An 18,599-nucleotide genomic window follows, 5' to 3' on the forward strand; every position below is an offset into this window, starting at 1 on the left:
GGTCAGTTTGTAGTGATGGTCAGTTTGTTATGATGGTCAGTTTGTAGTGATGGTCAGTTTGTTATGATGGTCAGTTTGTAGTGATGGTCAGTTTGTTATGATGGTCAGTTTGTAGTGATGGTCAGTTTGTAGTGATGGTCAGTTTGTAGTGGTGGTCAGTTTGTAGTGATGGTCAGTTTGTAGTGATGGTCAGTTTGTAGTGATGGTCAGTTTGTTATGATGGTCAGTTTGTTATGATGGTCAGTTTGTAGTGATGGTCAGTTTGTAGTGATGGTCAGTTTGCAGTGATGGTCAGTTTGTAGTGATGGTCAGTTTGTAGTGATGGTCAGTTTGTAGTGATGGTCAGTTTGTTATGATGGTCAGTTTGTAGTGATGGTCAGTTTGTAGTGATGGTCAGTTTGTAGTGATGGTCAGTTTGTTATGATGGTCAGTTTGTAGTGATGGTCAGTTTGTAGTGATGGTCAGTTTGTAGTGATGGTCAGTTTGTTATGATGGTCAGTTTGTAGTGATGGTCAGTTTGTTATGATGGTCAGTTTGTTATGATGGTCAGTTTGTTATGATGGTCAGTTTGTAGTGATGGTCAGTTTGTAGTGATGGTCAGTTTGTTATGATGGTCAGTTTGTTATGATGGTCAGTTTGTAGTGATGGTCAGTTTGTAGTGATGGTCAGTTTGTAGTGATGGTCAGTTTGTTATGATGGTCAGTTTGTTATGATGGTCAGTTTGTTATGATGGTCAGTTTGTTATGATGGTCAGTTTGTAGTGATGGTCAGTTTGTAGTGGTGGTCAGTTTGTAGTGATGGTCAGTTTGTTATGGTGGCTAAATGTCTAGATCTCTCCATTCTGAGGTGACTCCATGTTTGACCAAACGCTCTCTGCTGCTTAAACATTAAAACACAGTACAAAGGTCAAGGCTTTAAGCCCCGCCCACTGGCATGGTGACATTTAAGCCCCGCCTACTGACACGGTGACGTCAGACGCTTGAGCCCCGCCCACTGGCCGCTCCTCAGCAGGAAGAGTTGTTGTGCAGAATGGGTCAGAAACACTTTTCTTATGTCGAAATTCTAATAACTTTAAAACTTTACAACTTCATACATTTTATCAACTTTACAACTTCATCATTTTTGAAGGTTTTATTTCTCTCAATCTGAATTCTTTGAGCTGATTCCAGTTAATTAATGAATTCGATTTTATTTCAGTGATTAATTTGATTAATTCATACACTCAAGGAGTTTAAAGTGTTTAAAGTGTTTAAACCTTTTAAACCCTTTAACCATTTAAACACTTTAAAGGGTTAACTTTGAATCTGATCCATTTTCAGTCCTAGTCCCTCCCCCCCTCTACTGTCATCATGCTGCACATACTACACAGAGTACTTGTTGCGTTGCATCCAGGACAGAGTTGGTTGCAAGTGGAGTTGAACTTGTCAAGCAGCAATGAAACTCTTTATTCATCTTTAATCATCAACAACTGCTGCAACAACTCTGTCCTGTGAGGAGCTGTAGAATGAGCAGAGCACAGAAGCAGCAGCAACCCCCCTCTTTGGAGAAGCATCTTACCAGGTTTGGTGTTTAAACAACTGATCATCATCACTACCACAAGAGGGAGAATCACCACGGTTAGGTTGTTCCATCGAATGAGGTCTTCTTCAATGGATTTGAGAAATGGAGTAAATTAAGTAAATTGGAGTAAAGTTAAAGGTAAAAAATCTGACAGGTTGGTGGAGATATCAATACCAAGTTATCTAATATTGCCCGTTGTGATGGTTAAGGGAAGTTTCTAGTTTACAGCATTGCAGTCCCCCCCACTGAGTGGTAAGACTGTGGTTTTAGTCCAGTTTATTGAATAGTCTGAGAAAGCTGAGAATTTAGATATAAGATTGAACACCTCCGGTAGGGATGATATAGGGTTCCGTAAGTACAACAAGATATTGTCTGCATACAAACTGATTTTGTGAACAGAGTTTCCTGTTTGTATGCCAATGATATTCCTGTTCTGACGGATGGCCGCCGCAAGGTGTTCATTAAAGATGGCGAATAGTAAAGGGGAGAGCGGAAATCCTTATCTTGTGCCGCGTTGTAGAGTGAAACACTGTGAAGTGTAACCATTGGTGATGACAGAAGCAGATGGGGAGTCGTACAGGATTCTGATCCATTGAATGAGTGACTCTCCAAAGCCAAATTTGTTGAGGATTGAGAAGAGATTTGTCCAATTAACTCTGTCAAATGATTTTTGCATCTTAAGAAGCAATAACAGTATTAAAGTTGTTCCTCTGAGATATGCCGATCATACTGAATAAACAGTGCATATTGCTGGACGAGTGTCTGCCTTTGACAAAGCCTGTTTGTCTGGGTGAATTATAAATGGAATGACTTTTTCAGTTCTGTTGGTTAGTGTTTTACTCATAATCTTAAGGTCGCAATTAATAAGGCTTATGGGTCTGTAACTGGAGGAGAGGGTTGGGTCCTTATTGGGTTTGAGCAAAACCGAAATGAGAGCGGTATTCATGTGCGGAGGCATGGTGGAGGTTGACCTCTGTAAGCATTGTGATGAATAATGGGGAGATAAGTGGCCAGAAGTGTTTGTAGATCTCCACTGTGTAGCCGTCTGATCCAGGTGATTCATTGTTGTGCATAGAGAAGAGAGCTTTCCTGAGTTCTTCAAGAGGAAGTGGTTGATCTAGTGTGTAGCCTGCTCTGTTAAAGTTTAAGGAGGTCAATATCATCAAGGAATGAGTGAATGTTTGATATATATTAGATTCATTATCCGAGTAATAAAGCTTATTATAAAAGTCTCTAAATATGTTATTGATGTCTTGGGGGGTGTATGTTACCCTACCCTGTGGCTCTTTGATGGCTGTAATAAGTGTTTTTTCTCTATCGTGTTTCAATTGATTGGCAAGAAATTTACCAGATTTTTCATTGAATTCAAAATAATTTAAATTAATTAAAAACATTTTCACTTTCTGCTTCTTCTCAAGTTTTGTGATTAAAAACAAAAATACGTAAAAAAAAAGAATAAAATGAAAGAAAGTTTGAACAGAAAATAAACAAATGGAATCACTTTAAATTTCTATAAAACACTGTGAAATGTTCAACAGTAGTTTAACTGAAGAATAAAACATTTCAACTTTAAAACTCTTGAACCTCTGGTTTGATTGAAACCAAAATTAAATCTGAATTAAACTTAAACATTTATTAAACCCAGAGTTGGATTGTAAACTGTACCTTGTTGTTTTATTATACAAGGACAAAGCAAAGGGCATTGTTCAAGGATCGGATTACAATCAGAATGAGGTCAGTCCAAGTTCAGATAATGCTATTCAGGTATCAGTACGTTGTACCAGTGTCACCAGTGTCACCAGTGTCCAGTGTTGTACCAGTGTCACCAGTGTCACCAGTGTCCAGTGCTGTACGTGTACGTTGGATCAGTCACCAGTGCTGTGTATTACATTACATTTAGCAGACGCTTTTATCCAAAGCGACTTACAATTGTTCAAACACCGACGGACACAGCCATCAGGAGCAATTAGGGGTTAAGTGTCTTGCTCAAGGACACTACAGCATGCTAGCAGGAGGAGCCTGGGATCAAACCAGCAACCTTTAGATCACTAGACCACCAGCTCTACCTCCTGAGCCACCATCCCCCATGTACGTATATGTTGGACTGGTCACCAGTGTCCAGCATGTGATAAAGCCTGGAACCACTTGAGATGTTTTTGGAGGTGGTGTACAAGGTCGCTCCTGTTAGAACAGGAAGAGAGACCAGAACCATGAACAGTGATTTTAACAAGAGAATCAAAGCCCTTTGAGTGTTTAGGAAATCCTCAGATCAGACCCAAGAAGTTTTACATGAATGATGTGAAATCTGTTTGCAAATGGAATCTTTTTCTATATGCGGACAACACATTGTTGAATTAAAAACATCAGTAACAAACAAATTGAAAATTGAAACAAATTGTCTCTGCATTTTGGTACAACTGAAGCTGTATTATTGGGTTGAGAAATCAGGTTGAGTTGGTTCTGGGAGCTCAGTGTTACAGTGGGAGACAATGAACGCCGCTAAAACATGTGAAAGACTTGGACGGTGAGGTGGAGACCTAATCTGTGATTATCAAGGTGAAGCAGGAAATCAATTTTTGGATAAGGAAAACCTGAAAATGCCAGCATCGCTTTGAATTCAGCCTGTACTAGATGGTACGGTAGCGCCCCCAGGGAGATTCAAAGTGAACTTCAAACAGCTCACAGTGAACTGGTCCAGGTGGGATTGAACCACACCCCGACTCACATTGGCCCTCCCTGTTCAAGGAATTCAAATGGTCAGAAAGCAGCTGAAATCGGGACTTGCACATCAGATCCTGCGTGATGGGCTCACATGACTATTGAACTAGAGGTGGGGCCCCAGACACTCTGCCTGGTGGATTTAAAGGGGACCTGTTATGCTCCTTTGCAACAAGTTCATATAGGTCATTTACTCTGGGTTTCATTGTATTCGTCTTTAAACTTCAAACCTCATCAATCCACCAAAATGTGTTTGTGAACTCATTAGGTGAAATAATCCACTTTCTGAATCTTCATTATATTTACAGCCTCATTTAAAACTTTGTTCCCACTTTGGTTGCCGTGCTCCTACAGTCTATCAACACATACTTTATTTATTTTTAGAAGGAAACACAGAAGAATTATTTTTAATACTTACACTTCCATTGTTCTTCACACAGTTGGTATTCATTCCTTTTTCTTTTAAAACATTTGTTTGTGGAGTTACTCAGATGGAGGCATTTCTGATTCTACTGAATTCTACTGAAGCCCAACGTGACGTAGGGGTTTGGCTGCAAATATGAAGGGTTAGCGTCAGGGTTGTGGCTACCCTAACCCTGAATCTAACCCTGAACCTAACCCTGAACCTAACCCTGAACCTAACCCTTACTCTGACCCTGAACCTGACCCTAACTCAGACCCTGAACCTAACCCTAAATCTGACTCAGACCCTGAACCTAACTCTGACCCTGAACCTAACCCCATCCCTTTCAGGACATGTTTTCTGAACAGACAGATCACAACAAACTGACTGAGGAGTTTTATTGCAGATCCCACATGGATGTGCTTGGAAATACCTTTGTGTACATGCAGCGGAGGAGTGGAATAGATTTCCAGGAGATAAATGCCAAATTAAAATAGAAAGTGTTCAATTTATATTAATTGTATCAGTGCAGGTTTTTTAGTCCTGAGTTTGTGCAAATTGTCGGTGTAAACATTATGAAGAAGTCCTGAGTTTTTAGATTAAATGTGGGGTGTGGTAGAGTAAGGGTAGGTTAGGGTATTGTTAGGCTAGGGTTAGGGTAGGTTAGGGGTAGGTTAGGGTAGGTTAGAGTAGGTTAGGGTATTGTTAGGCTACGGTTAGGGTTAGGGTAGGTTAGGCAAGGGTTAGGGTAGGTTAGGGTATTGTAAGGCTAAGGTTAGGGTAGGCTAGGGTTAGGGTTAGAGTAGGTTGGGTTAGGATAGGTTAGGCTAGGATTAGGGTTAGGGTAGGGTTAGGGTTAGAGTTGGTTGGGTTAGGGTAGGTTGGCTAGGGTTAGGGTTAGAGTAGGTTGGTTAGGGTAGGTTAGGCTAGGGTTAGGGTAGGTTAGGGTTAGGTTAGGCTAGGATTCGGGTTAGGGTAGGTTAGGCTAGGGTTAGAGTTAGGGTAGGTTAGGCTAGGGTTAGAGTAGGTTAGGGTAGGTTAGAGTTAGGGTAGGTTAGGCTAGGGTTAGGGCTGTTCGGCTCCTGATGCTTCACATTTCAACTCGTAGGACTAGTTTGGGTCCAACGCTACAACAGGAACAGAATTGAAAATGAATCAATGAATCACGTTTGTCAGATAATAAGATGAAGGTGATGAAGGTCCTCTCCTCCTCCTCCTCCTCCTCCTCCAACTCCTCCTCCTCAGCGAGCTGCTCAGGCTGTGGTCCAGGATTCCGCTCTCCTCTGGATGCCATGAAGGGTGAGACCACAGCAAAGTATTAGTACACAGCAAAGTATTAGTACACAGTGTGGTGCATTGTGGGACACTCTGCTCTGCGGCTCCTGCCTCAGGGCCCCGGGAGCGGATTGTCTATCTGCCCTGCATCTACCGCAACACGGGGGTCCTGAAGCCTGACTACCTGGCCACCGTGGACGTGGACCCCGAGTCCGACACCTACTGCCAGGTACGTACCTCTGGGAGGGGCCTGCCTGGGGGCCTCACTGTCTGAGGACCCCATACCCCATAATTAAAATGGTTATGATGATAATGATATCACTATTTATTTGACTCAAAAGAGCAAGTAAGCATAGCTTAGCATAGCATAGCATAGATTAGCATCTTTTAGCATTCTAAAGGTTCAAGTTCAAGTTCAAGAGATTAAAGGTCGACAAACCATGGAGTTACTCGGTTGAAATTTGGGATTTGGTGCAGACAGAGCTCCTCTGCTGGTGAGGAGGCTCCACCTCCTTTCTGCTGATTTTATCAAATGATCCCAGTAGTTTGTCTGGAAGGTCAAAGGCCAAAGGGTCAGATCATCACTCAGAGTTTTTCATGGTCGTCGTGATCGTCGAAGAATCTGTTGGTTTCAAGGCTGAGGGTTCCATCTGGTTTCATCCATAACTGAGGGTTTGCCGTGACCTTTGAACTGTCTTGACCTTTGACCTGGTCAGGTGATCCACCGCCTGCCGATGCCCAACCTGCGTGACGAGCTGCACCACTCGGGCTGGAACGCCTGCAGTAGTTGCTATGGCGACGCCTCCAAGAGCCGCAACCTCCTGATCCTCCCGGCGCTGATCTCTTCCCGGATCTACGTGGTGGATGTGGCATCCAACCCCCGAGAACCCAAGATCCACAAGGTTCTCTACCCTAAACACCCAGTTCTACATATAAAAAGCCCAGTTCTAAACCTTACATATCCGGTTCTCCACCCTAAACACCCAGTTCTTCACCCTAGACACCCGGTTCCCCCCCCTAAACACCCAGTTCTACATCCTAGATACCCGGTTCTTCACTCTAAACACCCAGTTCTACATCTAAAAAGCCCAGTTCTACACCTTAAACACCCAGTTCTTCACCCTAGATACCCGGTTCTCCACCCTAAACACCCAGTTCTACATCCAGGACACCCGGTTCTCCACCCTAGACACTTGATCTTCCACCCTAGACACCCAGTTCTCCAACCTGGGCACCCAGTTCTACATCCAGGACACCCGGTTCTCCACCCTAGACACTTGATTTTCCACCCTAGACACCAAGTTCTCCACCCTGGGCACCAAGTTCTCCACCCTGGGCACCTGGTTCTACATCCTAGATACCCATATCTCCACCCTAAACACCCAGTTCTACACCTTACATATCTGGTTCTCCACCCTAAACACACAGTTCTACATCCTAGATACCCGGTTCTTCACCCTTAACACCTGGTTACATTACATTACATTGATCAGACGCTTTTATCCAAAGCGACTTACAATTGTTCAAATACTGACGGACGCAGCCATCAGGAGCAATTAGGGGTTAAGTGTCTTGCTCAAGGACACTACAGCATGCTAGCAGGAGGAGCCTGGGATTGAACCAGCAACCTTTGGATCACTAGACCACCAGCTCTACCGCCTGAGCTACCATCCCCCAGATCCCCCAGCTCTACATCCTAGATCCCCATATCTCCACCCTAAACATCCAGTTCTACACCTTAAAAGCCCATTTCTACAGTTTACATATCCGGTTCTCCACCCTAAACACACAGTTGTACATCCTAGATACCCGGTTTAATTCACCCTAAACACCTGGTTCTCCACCCTAAACACTCAGTTCTCCACCCTAAACGCCCAGTTCTACAGCTTACAAATCCGGTTCTCCACCTTAAACACACAGTTGTACATCCTGGATACCCGGTTTAATTCACCCTAAACACCTGGTTCTCCACCCTAAACATCCAGTTCTACAGCTTACATATCAGGTTCTCCACCCTAAACTCACAGTTGTACATCCTAGATACCCGGTTTAATTCACCCTCAACACCTGGTTCTCCAACCTAAACACCCAGTTCTACAGCTTACATATCCGGTTCTCCACCCAAAACACACAGTTGTACATCCTAGATACCCGGTTCTCCACCCTTAACAACCAGTTCTCCACCATAAACACCCAGTTCTACACCTTACATACCCGGTTCCCCACCCTAAACACCCAGTTCTACACCTTAAACCCCCAGTTCTACACCTTACATACCCAATTCTCCACCTTAAATACCCGGTTCTCCTACCTAAACACCCAGTTCAACAACTAACATACCCGGTTCTCCACCATAAACACCCAGTTTTTCATCATAAATACCTGGTTCTACATCCTTAACACCCAGTTCTCCATCCTAAACACTTGCTTCTCCACCCTAAACACCCGTTTTTCCACCCTAAACACCCAGTTCTATATCCTAGATACCCGGAGCTCCGCCCTAAACACCCAATACTACACCCTAAACATCCTGTTCTACGCCTTAAAAACCCAGTTCTACACCATATATACCCGGTTCTCATACCTAAACACCCACTTCGACATCCTATATACCTGGTTCTCCACCCTAAACCCCCAGTTCTACACCTTACATACCCGGTCCGCCACCCTAAACCCCCAGCTCTACACCTTACATACCTGGTTCTCCACTCTAAACACCCAGTTCTTCACCTTACATATCGGTTCTCCACCCTAAACACCTAGTTCTACATCCAAGATAGCTGGTTCTCCACCCTAAACATCCAGTTCTACACCTTACATACCCGGTTCTGGGTTCGATTCCCGCCTGGGGCGCTGTTGGCACCGTGCTCCGGTGGGTTATCTCCCAAATAGGAGCCTTTCTGTGTGGAGTTTGCATGTTCTCCCCGTGCTCACATGGGGTTTCCTCCACCTCACGTCAGTAAGGACCCCCACCAAAAAACATGCACCCATCATGGTCTGACCAGCGATGGACACTTATCACCTGGTCCCCGGGCGCGTCCACGTACACTGCCCACTGCTCCTGGCTGTGCCCCCGGAGGAAGGACAAGCCAGGATGGTTCAATGCAGAGGAGCCATTTCACCGGCACCATCAAAGCATGTGTTGTAGTGTGGTGTGTTGCGTGATAAATAAAGACTGTTTCTTTCTTCTTCTTTTCTCCACCCTGAATCCCAGATCGTGGAGCCCACCGAGCTGATGTGGAAGTGTGGTCTGGCGAACCCTCACACCAGCCACTGTCTGGCCAGCGGTCAGATCATGATCAGCTGCATGGGCGATCCGGAGGGCGGCGGAAAAGGTGAGACAACAGGAAGTAGAGGTTTCCATGGCGAAGGAGGCAGCGTCATGGAAACTGCTGTTTCTTTGCTTTCATTGGAGACGTTTAGTTTGGTTCAGTTGGTTCAACGCACAGTGAACGAGGGAGGACTTCCTGAAGGACGGAGGACATGAAGAGATGGAGGACTTCCTGAAGGACGGAGGACATGAAGACAGGGAGGACCTTCTGATGGACGGAGGACATAAAGACAGGGAGGACTTCCTGAAGGATTGAGGACATGAAGAGAGGGAGGACTTCCTGAAGAACGGAGGACATGAAGAGATAGAGGACTTCCTGAAGGACGGAGGACATGAAGACAGGGAGGACCTTCTGATGGACGGAGGACATGAAGACAGGGAAGACTTCCTGAAGGATGGAGGACATGAAGAGAGGGAGGACTTCCTGAAGGACGGAGGACATGAAGAGATAGAGGACTTCCTGAAGGACGGAGGATATGAAGACAGGGAGGACCTTCTGATGGACGGAGGACATGAAGACAGGGAGGACTTCCTGAAGGATGGAGGACATGAAGAGAGGGAGGACTTCCTGAAGGACGGAGGACATGAAGAGATAGAGGACTTCCTAAAGGACGGAGGACATGAAGAGAGGGAGGACCTTCTGATGGACAGAGGACATGAAGAGAGGGAGGACCTTCTGATTGACGGAGGACATGAAGAGATGGAGGACTTCCTGAAGGACGGAGGACATGAAGAGAGGGAGGACCTTCTGATGGACAGAGGACATGAAGAGATAGAGGACCTTCTGATTGACGGAGGACATGAAGAGATGGAGGACTTCCTGAAGGACGGAGGACATGAAGAGAGGGAGGACCTTCTGATGGATGGAGGACATGAAGAGATGGAGGACTTCCTGAAGGACGGGGGACATGAAGAGAGGGAGGACCTTCTGATGGACGGAGGACATGAAGAGTTGGAGGACTTCCTGAAGGACGGAGGACATGAAGAGAGGGAGGACCTTCTGATGGACAGAGGACATGAAGAGATGGAGGACTTGTGTGAATCAGTCTCAACATGAATTATGATGAAAATGTGGTTGAAGTCTCAGAAAAATCGATTCTGGTACGGAGCAGAAACGAGTCAAAACAGAGCACATCGGACCCACAGAACCAGACAGTCGTGCATCACCAACACGCCAACGTTTGTAAAACAAAATATAAATTATATTTACAGTAAAACGCTTGATGACATCATCATATTATTTACTATAAATGTACAGGTTCTGGTTCAGAATGTACATTGGACCGTGTCCAGTGTGCGGTGTATACTTGGTCACTCTGTAGTGGTTAGATTACAAACTCTACCTTTACATGTATATTTATGTACTTTCTTACCTGGTCCATGTCTGTGGATCTGTTAGATTGATATTTTATCTCTTTGGTTCCATTACTTTGCCGGATTCATGAAAAATATGAAAAACATGAATCCACAGAAACTTGTGACCACGTGGAGTCAAATCCACTTGAACCTACAAGTAAGTGATGTGTTCAAGATCCAGCGAGGCATCGGAAAAATAGAAGCCGTAAATACTCACAGAAATACCACAACATTTTTGGTATTTCATTGAAACGTAACTTATAATTTAACAAGTACTTACACACAATAAGGTAAGTTATAACAATAACAAGGTTTGGTTTAAAGTAAAAAAACATTGTTTAAAAGAAACTCCATGTATAAACAGTTTCCTATAGATGAACGCAGCAGATTTAAATGAAAAGACAGAACGTGTCAAGTATTGACAAGTTCTTCCATAATAACTGTAATACATACCTAAAATGACTTAACTAGACCCCCTGTATTGCTGCCTGAAGCTATATTTATTATTATTATTAGTATTATTATTAGTAGTAGTATCATTATTATTTTATTATATATTAATAAAATGTATAAATATATTATTTTGCTTTATTGCAATTAGTAATTATCATATATTAGTAATAACAATTTGAGTAATTATGTTCAGGCTCAAGACTATTTTCGTTTGTGAATCTGGATTCCGTGTGTTTGCTCCTCCAGGCGGCTTTGTGCTCCTGGACGGTGAGAAGTTTGAGGTGGTTGGGAATTGGGAGCATCCGGGCGATGCCGCTCCGTTCGGATACGACTTCTGGTACCAGCCCAGACACAACGTGATGCTGAGCACAGAGTGGGGCGCGCCCAAGGTGCTGGCCGGGGGATTCAACCCTGCGGACGTGGAGAAGGGTCAGAGAAACGCCTGGGAAAACCCTAAAGAAAACACCCTAGCAACAACTGAAAAACACCCAAAACACACAAAAGAAAACACCCTAGCACACCTGACAAACACCTAAAACACCTGAAAAACAACCTAGCAACACTTGACAAACACCCAAAACACACAAAAGAAAACACCCTCGCAAGACCTGCCAAACACCCAAAACACCTGAAAAACAACCTAGCAACACTGGGAAACACCCAGAAAGCACCATTCCCCCAAACTAAACAGACCCATTGGAATACAGATCCTCGTTTTCTGATTCTGGGAATTTAAATATTAATTCCAGTTTGTTGATACAGAATTATTAAAATAACAAACAGAACATCAAATCTAAAAGACTGTTGACATTTTGGAGCCGTTTGAAAATGTCACAGGTCACTATGGCCACGCCATCCACGTGTGGGACTGGAACACGCACCGCCGCCTGCAGAGCCTGGACCTGGGCGCTGACGGTGCCATTCCCCTGGAGGTCCGCTTCCTGCATGACCCCGACGCCACCGAGGGCTACGTGGGCTGCGCCTTGGGGGGAACTGTGTTCCGCTTCTACAAGACCTCGGTCAGTACTGCAGTACTGACACGCTGCAGTACTGACTCCACCAGTTTACATCAATTTCCCACAAAGATCAAGTGAATCTCTTCCTCCTGCTCTTCCACCTCTTCCTCACCCTCTTCCTCACCCTCTTCCTCATCTTCTTCCTCCTCATCTTTCTCCTCTTCCTCTTCCTCCTCTTCCTGCTCCTCTGCCTCCAGGAGGGAGACTGGGCAGCAGAGAAGGTGATCCAGGTTCCCAGTAAGAAGGTGGAGGGATGGATCCTTCCAGAGATGCCAGGTGAGTTGGAATACTCCAGAAACAATGCAGTAAAAACACTCTCTGTCCGTCTGTCTCACAGTCTGTCTCTCTGTCTGTCTCTCAGGTCTGATCACTGACATCCTAGTCTCCCTTGACGACCGCTTCCTCTACTTTAGTAACTGGCTTCATGGAGACATTAGGCAGTATGACATCACTGACAGGAGGAGGCCACGCCTCGTCGGCCAGGTCAGTGGTTCGCAGTTTAAACCAGTTTAAACTAGTTCACACCAGTCCAAACCAGTCCATACCAGTTTAAACCGGTTTAAACCAGTTCCCTGCTGGTGTTCCCAGGTGTTTTTGGGAGGCAGTATCTATAGCGACGGCCCCGTCAGGGTGATTGATGATCCAGAAAATCAGCCTCAGCCGCCGCCGCGCATCATCAAGGTACAAGCAAAGAAAACAAAGAATAGAATGCAAATAAACCTTATTTGCAATTATAATAAACTATAAATCTGGTTTTAAAGCTCTGCTTTCATTTTGAAAGTGTTTGTTGTTCTCAGCAAAAAGGGTTAAGATCTTACGGTGGAGATGAAGGTTCTGCATCAAGCAGAAGCAGAACCTTCATCCTGCTGGACCACTCTTCACCTCCGTCTGTTGTGACCATCCTGTCCATGTTGTCCCTTGGTCCTGCTCCTGTCTCCAGGGTAAGCGCATCCCCGGGGCCCCCCAGATGCTGCAGCTGAGTCTGGACGGGCGTCGCTTGTACGTCACCACATCTCTCTACAGCGGCTGGGACCAGCAGTTCTACCCAGACATGATCCGGTAGGAACCAGGACGCTGACGCTAACACTCCCTAGAGACGCTCCCTAGAGACGCTCCCTAGAGACCCCCCCTAGAGACACTCCCGAGAGACCCCCCCTAGAGACTCCTCCAAGAGACGCTCTCTAGAGACGCTCTCTAGAGACGCTCTCTAGAGACGCTCTCTAGAGACGCTCTCTAGAGACGCTCCCTAGAAATGCTCCCTAGAGACGCTCCCTAGAGACACTCCATAGAGACCCCCCCCCAGAGACTCCTCCTAGAGACTCCTCCTAGAGACTGCTCCAGAGAGATGCGCCCTAGAGACGCTCCATAGAGACCCCCCCCTAGAGCCGCTCCCGAGAGATGCTCCCTAGAGACTCTCACTAGAGACGCTCCCTAGAGACGCTCCATAAAGACGCTCACTAGAGACAACCCTAGAGAAGTTCCATAGAGACCCCCCCCTAGAGACTCCTCCAAGAGACGCTCCCTAGAGACGCTCTCTAGAAATGCTCCCTCGGGACGCTCCCTAGAGACGCTTTCTAGAAACGCTTCCTAGAGACCCCCATAGAGACCCCCCCCCTAGAGACACTTCCTATAGACACTCCCTAGAGACCCCCTTAAAGATGCTCCATAGAGACCCCCCCCTAGAGACTCCTCCAAGAGACGCTCCCTAGAGACGCTCTCTAGAAATGCTCCCTCGGGACGCTCCCTAGAGACGCTTTCTAGAAACGCTTCCTAGAGACCCCCATAGAGACCCCCCCCCTAGAGACTCCTCCTAGAGACGCTCCCTAGAGACACTCACTAGAGACCCCCCCAGAGAGTCCTCCGGGAGACTGCTCCAGAGACGCTCCCTAAAGATGCTCACTAGAGACGCTCAATAGAGACGCTCCATAGAGACGCTCACTAGAGACGTTCCATAGAGACGCTCCATAGAGACGCTCCATAGAGACGCTCACTAGAGACGCTCCATAGAGACACTCACTAGAGACGCTCCATAGAGAACCCCCCAGAGACTCCTCCTAGAGACCCCCCCCAGAGACGCTCCCTAGAGACGCTCCCTAGAGACGCTCACTATAGACGCTCACTAGAGACGCTCACTAGAGACGCTCCATATAGACGCTCACTAGAGACCCCCCTAGAGAAGTTCCATAGAGACCCCCCTAGAGAAGTTCCATAGAGACCCCCCCTAGAGACCCCCCCCAGGGACTCCTCCAAGAGATGCTCCCTAGAGACGCTCCCTAGAGACGCTCCATAGAGACCCCCCCAGAGAGTCCTCCTAGAGACTACCTAGAGACATTCCATAGAGACACTCCATAGAGACACTCCCTAGAGATGATCCCTAGAGATACCCACTAGAGACGCTCACTAGAGACGCTCACTAGAGACGCTCACTAGAGACGTTCTATAGAGACGCTCCATAGAGACGCTCACTAGAGACGCTCCATAGAGACACTCACTAGAGACGCTCCATAGAGACCCCCCAGAGACTCCTCCTAGAGACTGCTCCAGAGAGACCCCCCCAGAGCACCCCCTAGAGACCCCCCGTAGAGACGCTCCCTAGAGACGCTCACTATAGACGCTCACTAGAGACGCTCATTAGAGACGCTCACTAGAGACGCTCCAAATAGACGCTCACTAGAGACCCCCCTAGAGAAGTTCCATAGAGACCCCCCTAGAGAAGTTCCATAGAGACCCCCCCCTAGAGACCCCCCCCAGGGACTCCTCCAAGAGATGCTCCCTAGAGACGCTCCCTAGAGACGCTCCCTAGAGACGCTCCCTAGAGACGCTCCATCGAGACGCTCCCTAGAGACGCTCCATCGAGACGCTCCCTAGAGACGCTCTATAGAGACGCTCCATAGAGACGCTCACTAGAGACGCTCCATAGAGACGCTCCATAGAGATGCTCCATAGAGACGCTCACTAGAGACGCTCCATAGAGACCCCCCCAGAGACTCCTCCTAGAGACTGCTCCAGAGAGACGCTACCTAGAGACGCTCCATAGAGACCCCCCCTAGAGACGCTCTCTAGAGATGCCCCCTAGAGACGCTCACTCGAGACGCTCCATATCGACGCTCACTAGAGACGCTCACTAGAGACGCTCACTAGAGACGCTCCATAGAGACGCTCCATAGAGACGCTCCATATAGAGGCTCACTAGAGACGCTCCATAGAGACGCTCACTTGAGACGCTCACTAGAGACACTCACTAGAGACGCTCCATAGAGACGCTCACTAGAGACGCTCCATAGAGACCCCCCCAGAGACTCCTCCCAGAGACTGCTCCAGAGAGACACTCCCTAGAGACACTCCATAGAGACCCCCCCTAGAGACCCTCTCTAGAGATGCTCCCTAGAGACGCTCACTCGAGACGCTCCATATAGACGCTCACTAGAGACCCTCCTAGAGAAGTTCCATAGAGACCCCCCTAGAGAAGTTCCATAGAGACACCCCCCTAGAGACTCCTCCAAGAGACGCTCCCTAAAGACGCTCCCCAGAGACGCTCCCTAGAGACGCTCCCTAGAGACGCTCCATAGAGACGCTCCACAGAGATGCTCACTAGAGACGCTCACTAGAGATTCAAGATTCAAGATTCAAGATTTTTATTTGTCACATACATATACATACTTCCATACATATATGCAGTGAAATGTAATGTAAGAGACGCTCCATATAGACGCTCACTAGAGAGGCTCACTAGAGAGGCTCACTAGAGACCCTCCATAGAGACGCTCCATAGAGACGCTCCATAGAGACGCTCCACAGAGATGCCCACTAGAGACGCTCACTAGAGACGCTCCATATAGACGCTCACTAGAGACGCTCACTAGAGACGCTCACTAGAGAGGCTCACTAGAGACGCTCCATATAGACGCTCCATATAGACGCTCACTAGAGACGCTCACCAGAGACGCTCCATAGAGACGCTCACTAGAGATGCTCACTAGAGACACTTCATAGAGACGCTCACTAGAGACGCTCCATAGAGACACTCACTAGAGACGCTCCATAGAGACCCCCCCAGAGACTCCTCCTAGAGACTGCTCCAGAGAGACGCTCCCTAGAGAGCCCCCTAGAGACGCTCCCTAGAGACGCTCCGTAGAGACGCTCACTAGAGACGCTCCATAGAGACGCTCCATAGAGACGCTCCACAGAGATGCTCACTAGAGACGCTCACTAGAGATGCTCCATATAGAGGCTCACTAGAGACGCTCACTAGAGAGGCTCACTAGAGACGCTCCATATAGACACTCACTAGAGACGCTCACTAGAAACGCTCCATAGAGACGCTCCATAGAGACTCTCACTAGAGACGCTCACTAGAGACACTTCATAGAGACGCTCACTAGAGACGCTCACTAGAGACGCTCACTAGAGACGCTCCATAGAGACACTCACTAGAGATGCTCCATAGAGACCCCCCCAAAGACTCCTCCTAGAGACTGCTCCAGAGAGACTGATCCAGAGAGACGCTCCCTAGAGACCCCCCCTAGAGACGCTCCCTAGGGACACTCCCTAGGGACACTCCCTAGAGACGCTCCCTAGAGACGCTCACTAGAGACGCTCACTAGAGAGCCCCCTAGAGAAGTTCCATAGAGACCCCCCCGTAGAGACCCCCCCTAGAGACTCCTCCAAGAGACGCTCCCTAGAGACGCTCCCTAGAGACGCTCCCTAGAGTCGCTCACTAGAGACGCTCACTAGAGACGCTCACTAGAGACGCTCCATAGAGACCCCCCTAGAGACTCCTCCTAGAGACTGCTCCAGAGTGACGCTCCCTAGAGACGTTCCATAGAGACCCCCCCTAGAGACGCTCTCTAGAGATGCTCCCTAGAGATGCTCACTAGAGACGCTCCATATAGCCGCTCACAAGAGACCCCCTAGAGAAGTTCCATAGAGACCCCCTCTAGAGACGCTCCATAGAGACCCCCCCCAGAGGCGCTCTCTAGAGATGCTCCCTAGAGATGCTCACTAGAGACGCTCCATATAGACGCTCACTAGAGACCCCCTAGAGAAGTTCCATAGAGACCCCCCCCAGAGACTCCTCCAAGTGACGCTCCCTAGAGACGCTCCCTAGAGAGGCTCCCTAGAGACGCTCACTAGAGTTGCTCCATAGAGACGCTCCATAGAGACGCTCACTAGAGACGCTCCATAGAGACGCTCCATAGAGACGCTCACTAGAGACGCTCACTAGAGATGCTCCATAGAGACGCTCACTAGAGACGCTCCATAGAGACGCTCCATAGAGACGCTCCATAGAGACGCTCCATAGAGACGCTCACTAGAGACGCTCACTAGAGACGCTCACTAGAGACGCTCCATAGAGACGCTCACTAGAGACGCTCCCTTGCGGCCGCCTGCGAGAGCACTTCATGCCGATTACGCACATTTGAGTATTTTTCAAGCTTATAGAGCTTGTGCGTAATCACCGGGTGTCATGACATTTCACTGCATATATATATTGGACCGTATATGTGTATGTATGTGACAAATCATCTCTTGAACTTGAACTTGAACTCCATAGAGACGCTCCGTAGAGACGCTCCGTAGAGACGCTCCGTAGAGACGCTCTATAGAGACGCTCACTAGAGACGCTCTATAGAGACGCTCTCTAGCAATGTGTCCTATGTCCTGCAGGGAAGGCTCGGTGATGATGCAGTTGGATGTGGACTCAGAGGGTGGAGGTCTGACCCTTAACCAGGACTTTCTGGTCGACTTCGGGAAGGAACCTGACGGAGCAGCACTGGCCCACGAGCTGCGCTACCCCGGAGGAGACTGCACCTCTGACATCTGGCTGTAGCCGCACCACCTAGCCGCACCACCCTAGCCGCACCACCCTAGCCACACCACCCTCGCCGCACCTCCTGGCCACACCACCCCAGCTGCACCACCTAGCTGCATCACCTGCATATATAACCTGAATAGAATCTGGATGTGACACTGTAAGTTTGGGAGTGAAACTGAATAGAAACTTTCTTTGTAAATGAAATATGAAATAAAACAGAAATTAAAGATGATTTATAAAACAGCACGTTATATCACATATTAATCAGAAAACATTATTGGTTTTACATTAGTATTAAACTGCAGAAAGTTAAAATCATTCAATAATAATCATTTCACTTTGTCACCGTTTGAAAATATAAAATGTGATGAAATAAAAGGTTTTAAAAGCAAATGGACTTCGATGCAGATTTGATCCTTTTTAGAGTCAAAGCAGTTTACCCAGAGTGCACTGCGCCACCTGCTGCTCCATCCAGAGGCACGGGACGGTCGAAAGGACCCGGATGATAGATTGACTTTTTTTTTATTCCAGGAATTTCTGAATAATAAAGAACTGGATTCATAGTTTCTCACTTAAATTTGATATCAATTCACAAAAATAAATGGACATGTTTATAAACAAATTAAATCATTTGAAGCCGAGTCATTTCAATTTCCTCTGCATTCTCGGATT

General features: G+C 47.1%; 1 protein-coding gene across 2 annotated transcripts; it reads left to right on the top strand.

The window, feature by feature from the left end:
• Positions 1-993: 993 nt before the first annotated feature.
• Positions 994-18,308, top strand: selenbp1 (selenium binding protein 1). 2 transcript variants are annotated; one of them, XM_080005402.1, is made up of 12 exons: positions 994-1,033; positions 5,927-5,980; positions 6,073-6,185; positions 6,673-6,858; positions 9,171-9,291; positions 11,343-11,525; positions 11,934-12,115; positions 12,310-12,388; positions 12,474-12,595; positions 12,701-12,793; positions 13,053-13,171; positions 17,780-18,308. In XM_080005402.1, the coding sequence occupies exons 1-12, from the start codon at positions 1,030-1,032 to the stop codon at positions 17,940-17,942; spliced, it is 1,419 nt and encodes a 472-aa protein (XP_079861528.1). In that variant the 5' UTR covers positions 994-1,029; the 3' UTR covers positions 17,943-18,308. The 2 variants fall into 2 exon arrangements, with proteins under 2 accessions (XP_079861528.1, XP_079861529.1); XM_080005403.1 differs by lacking the exon at positions 994-1,033 and adding an exon at positions 1,514-1,560.
• The last annotated feature ends 291 nt before the right edge of the window (positions 18,309-18,599 follow it).

The sequence above is a fragment of the Zeus faber genome (genome assembly GCF_960531495.2).
Source record: "Zeus faber genome assembly, chromosome: 8".
NCBI lineage: Eukaryota > Metazoa > Chordata > Actinopteri > Zeiformes > Zeidae > Zeus > Zeus faber.

Bases quoted from the DNA above. Each gene is read 5' to 3' on its own strand.
- selenbp1 (XM_080005402.1), top strand. The intron at 6,186-6,672 runs GTACGTACCTCT...TGACCTGGTCAG, and splicing joins AGTCCGACACCTACTGCCAG to GTGATCCACCGCCTGCCGAT. The intron at 11,526-11,933 runs GTCAGAGAAACG...AAAATGTCACAG, and splicing joins CCCTGCGGACGTGGAGAAGG to GTCACTATGGCCACGCCATC.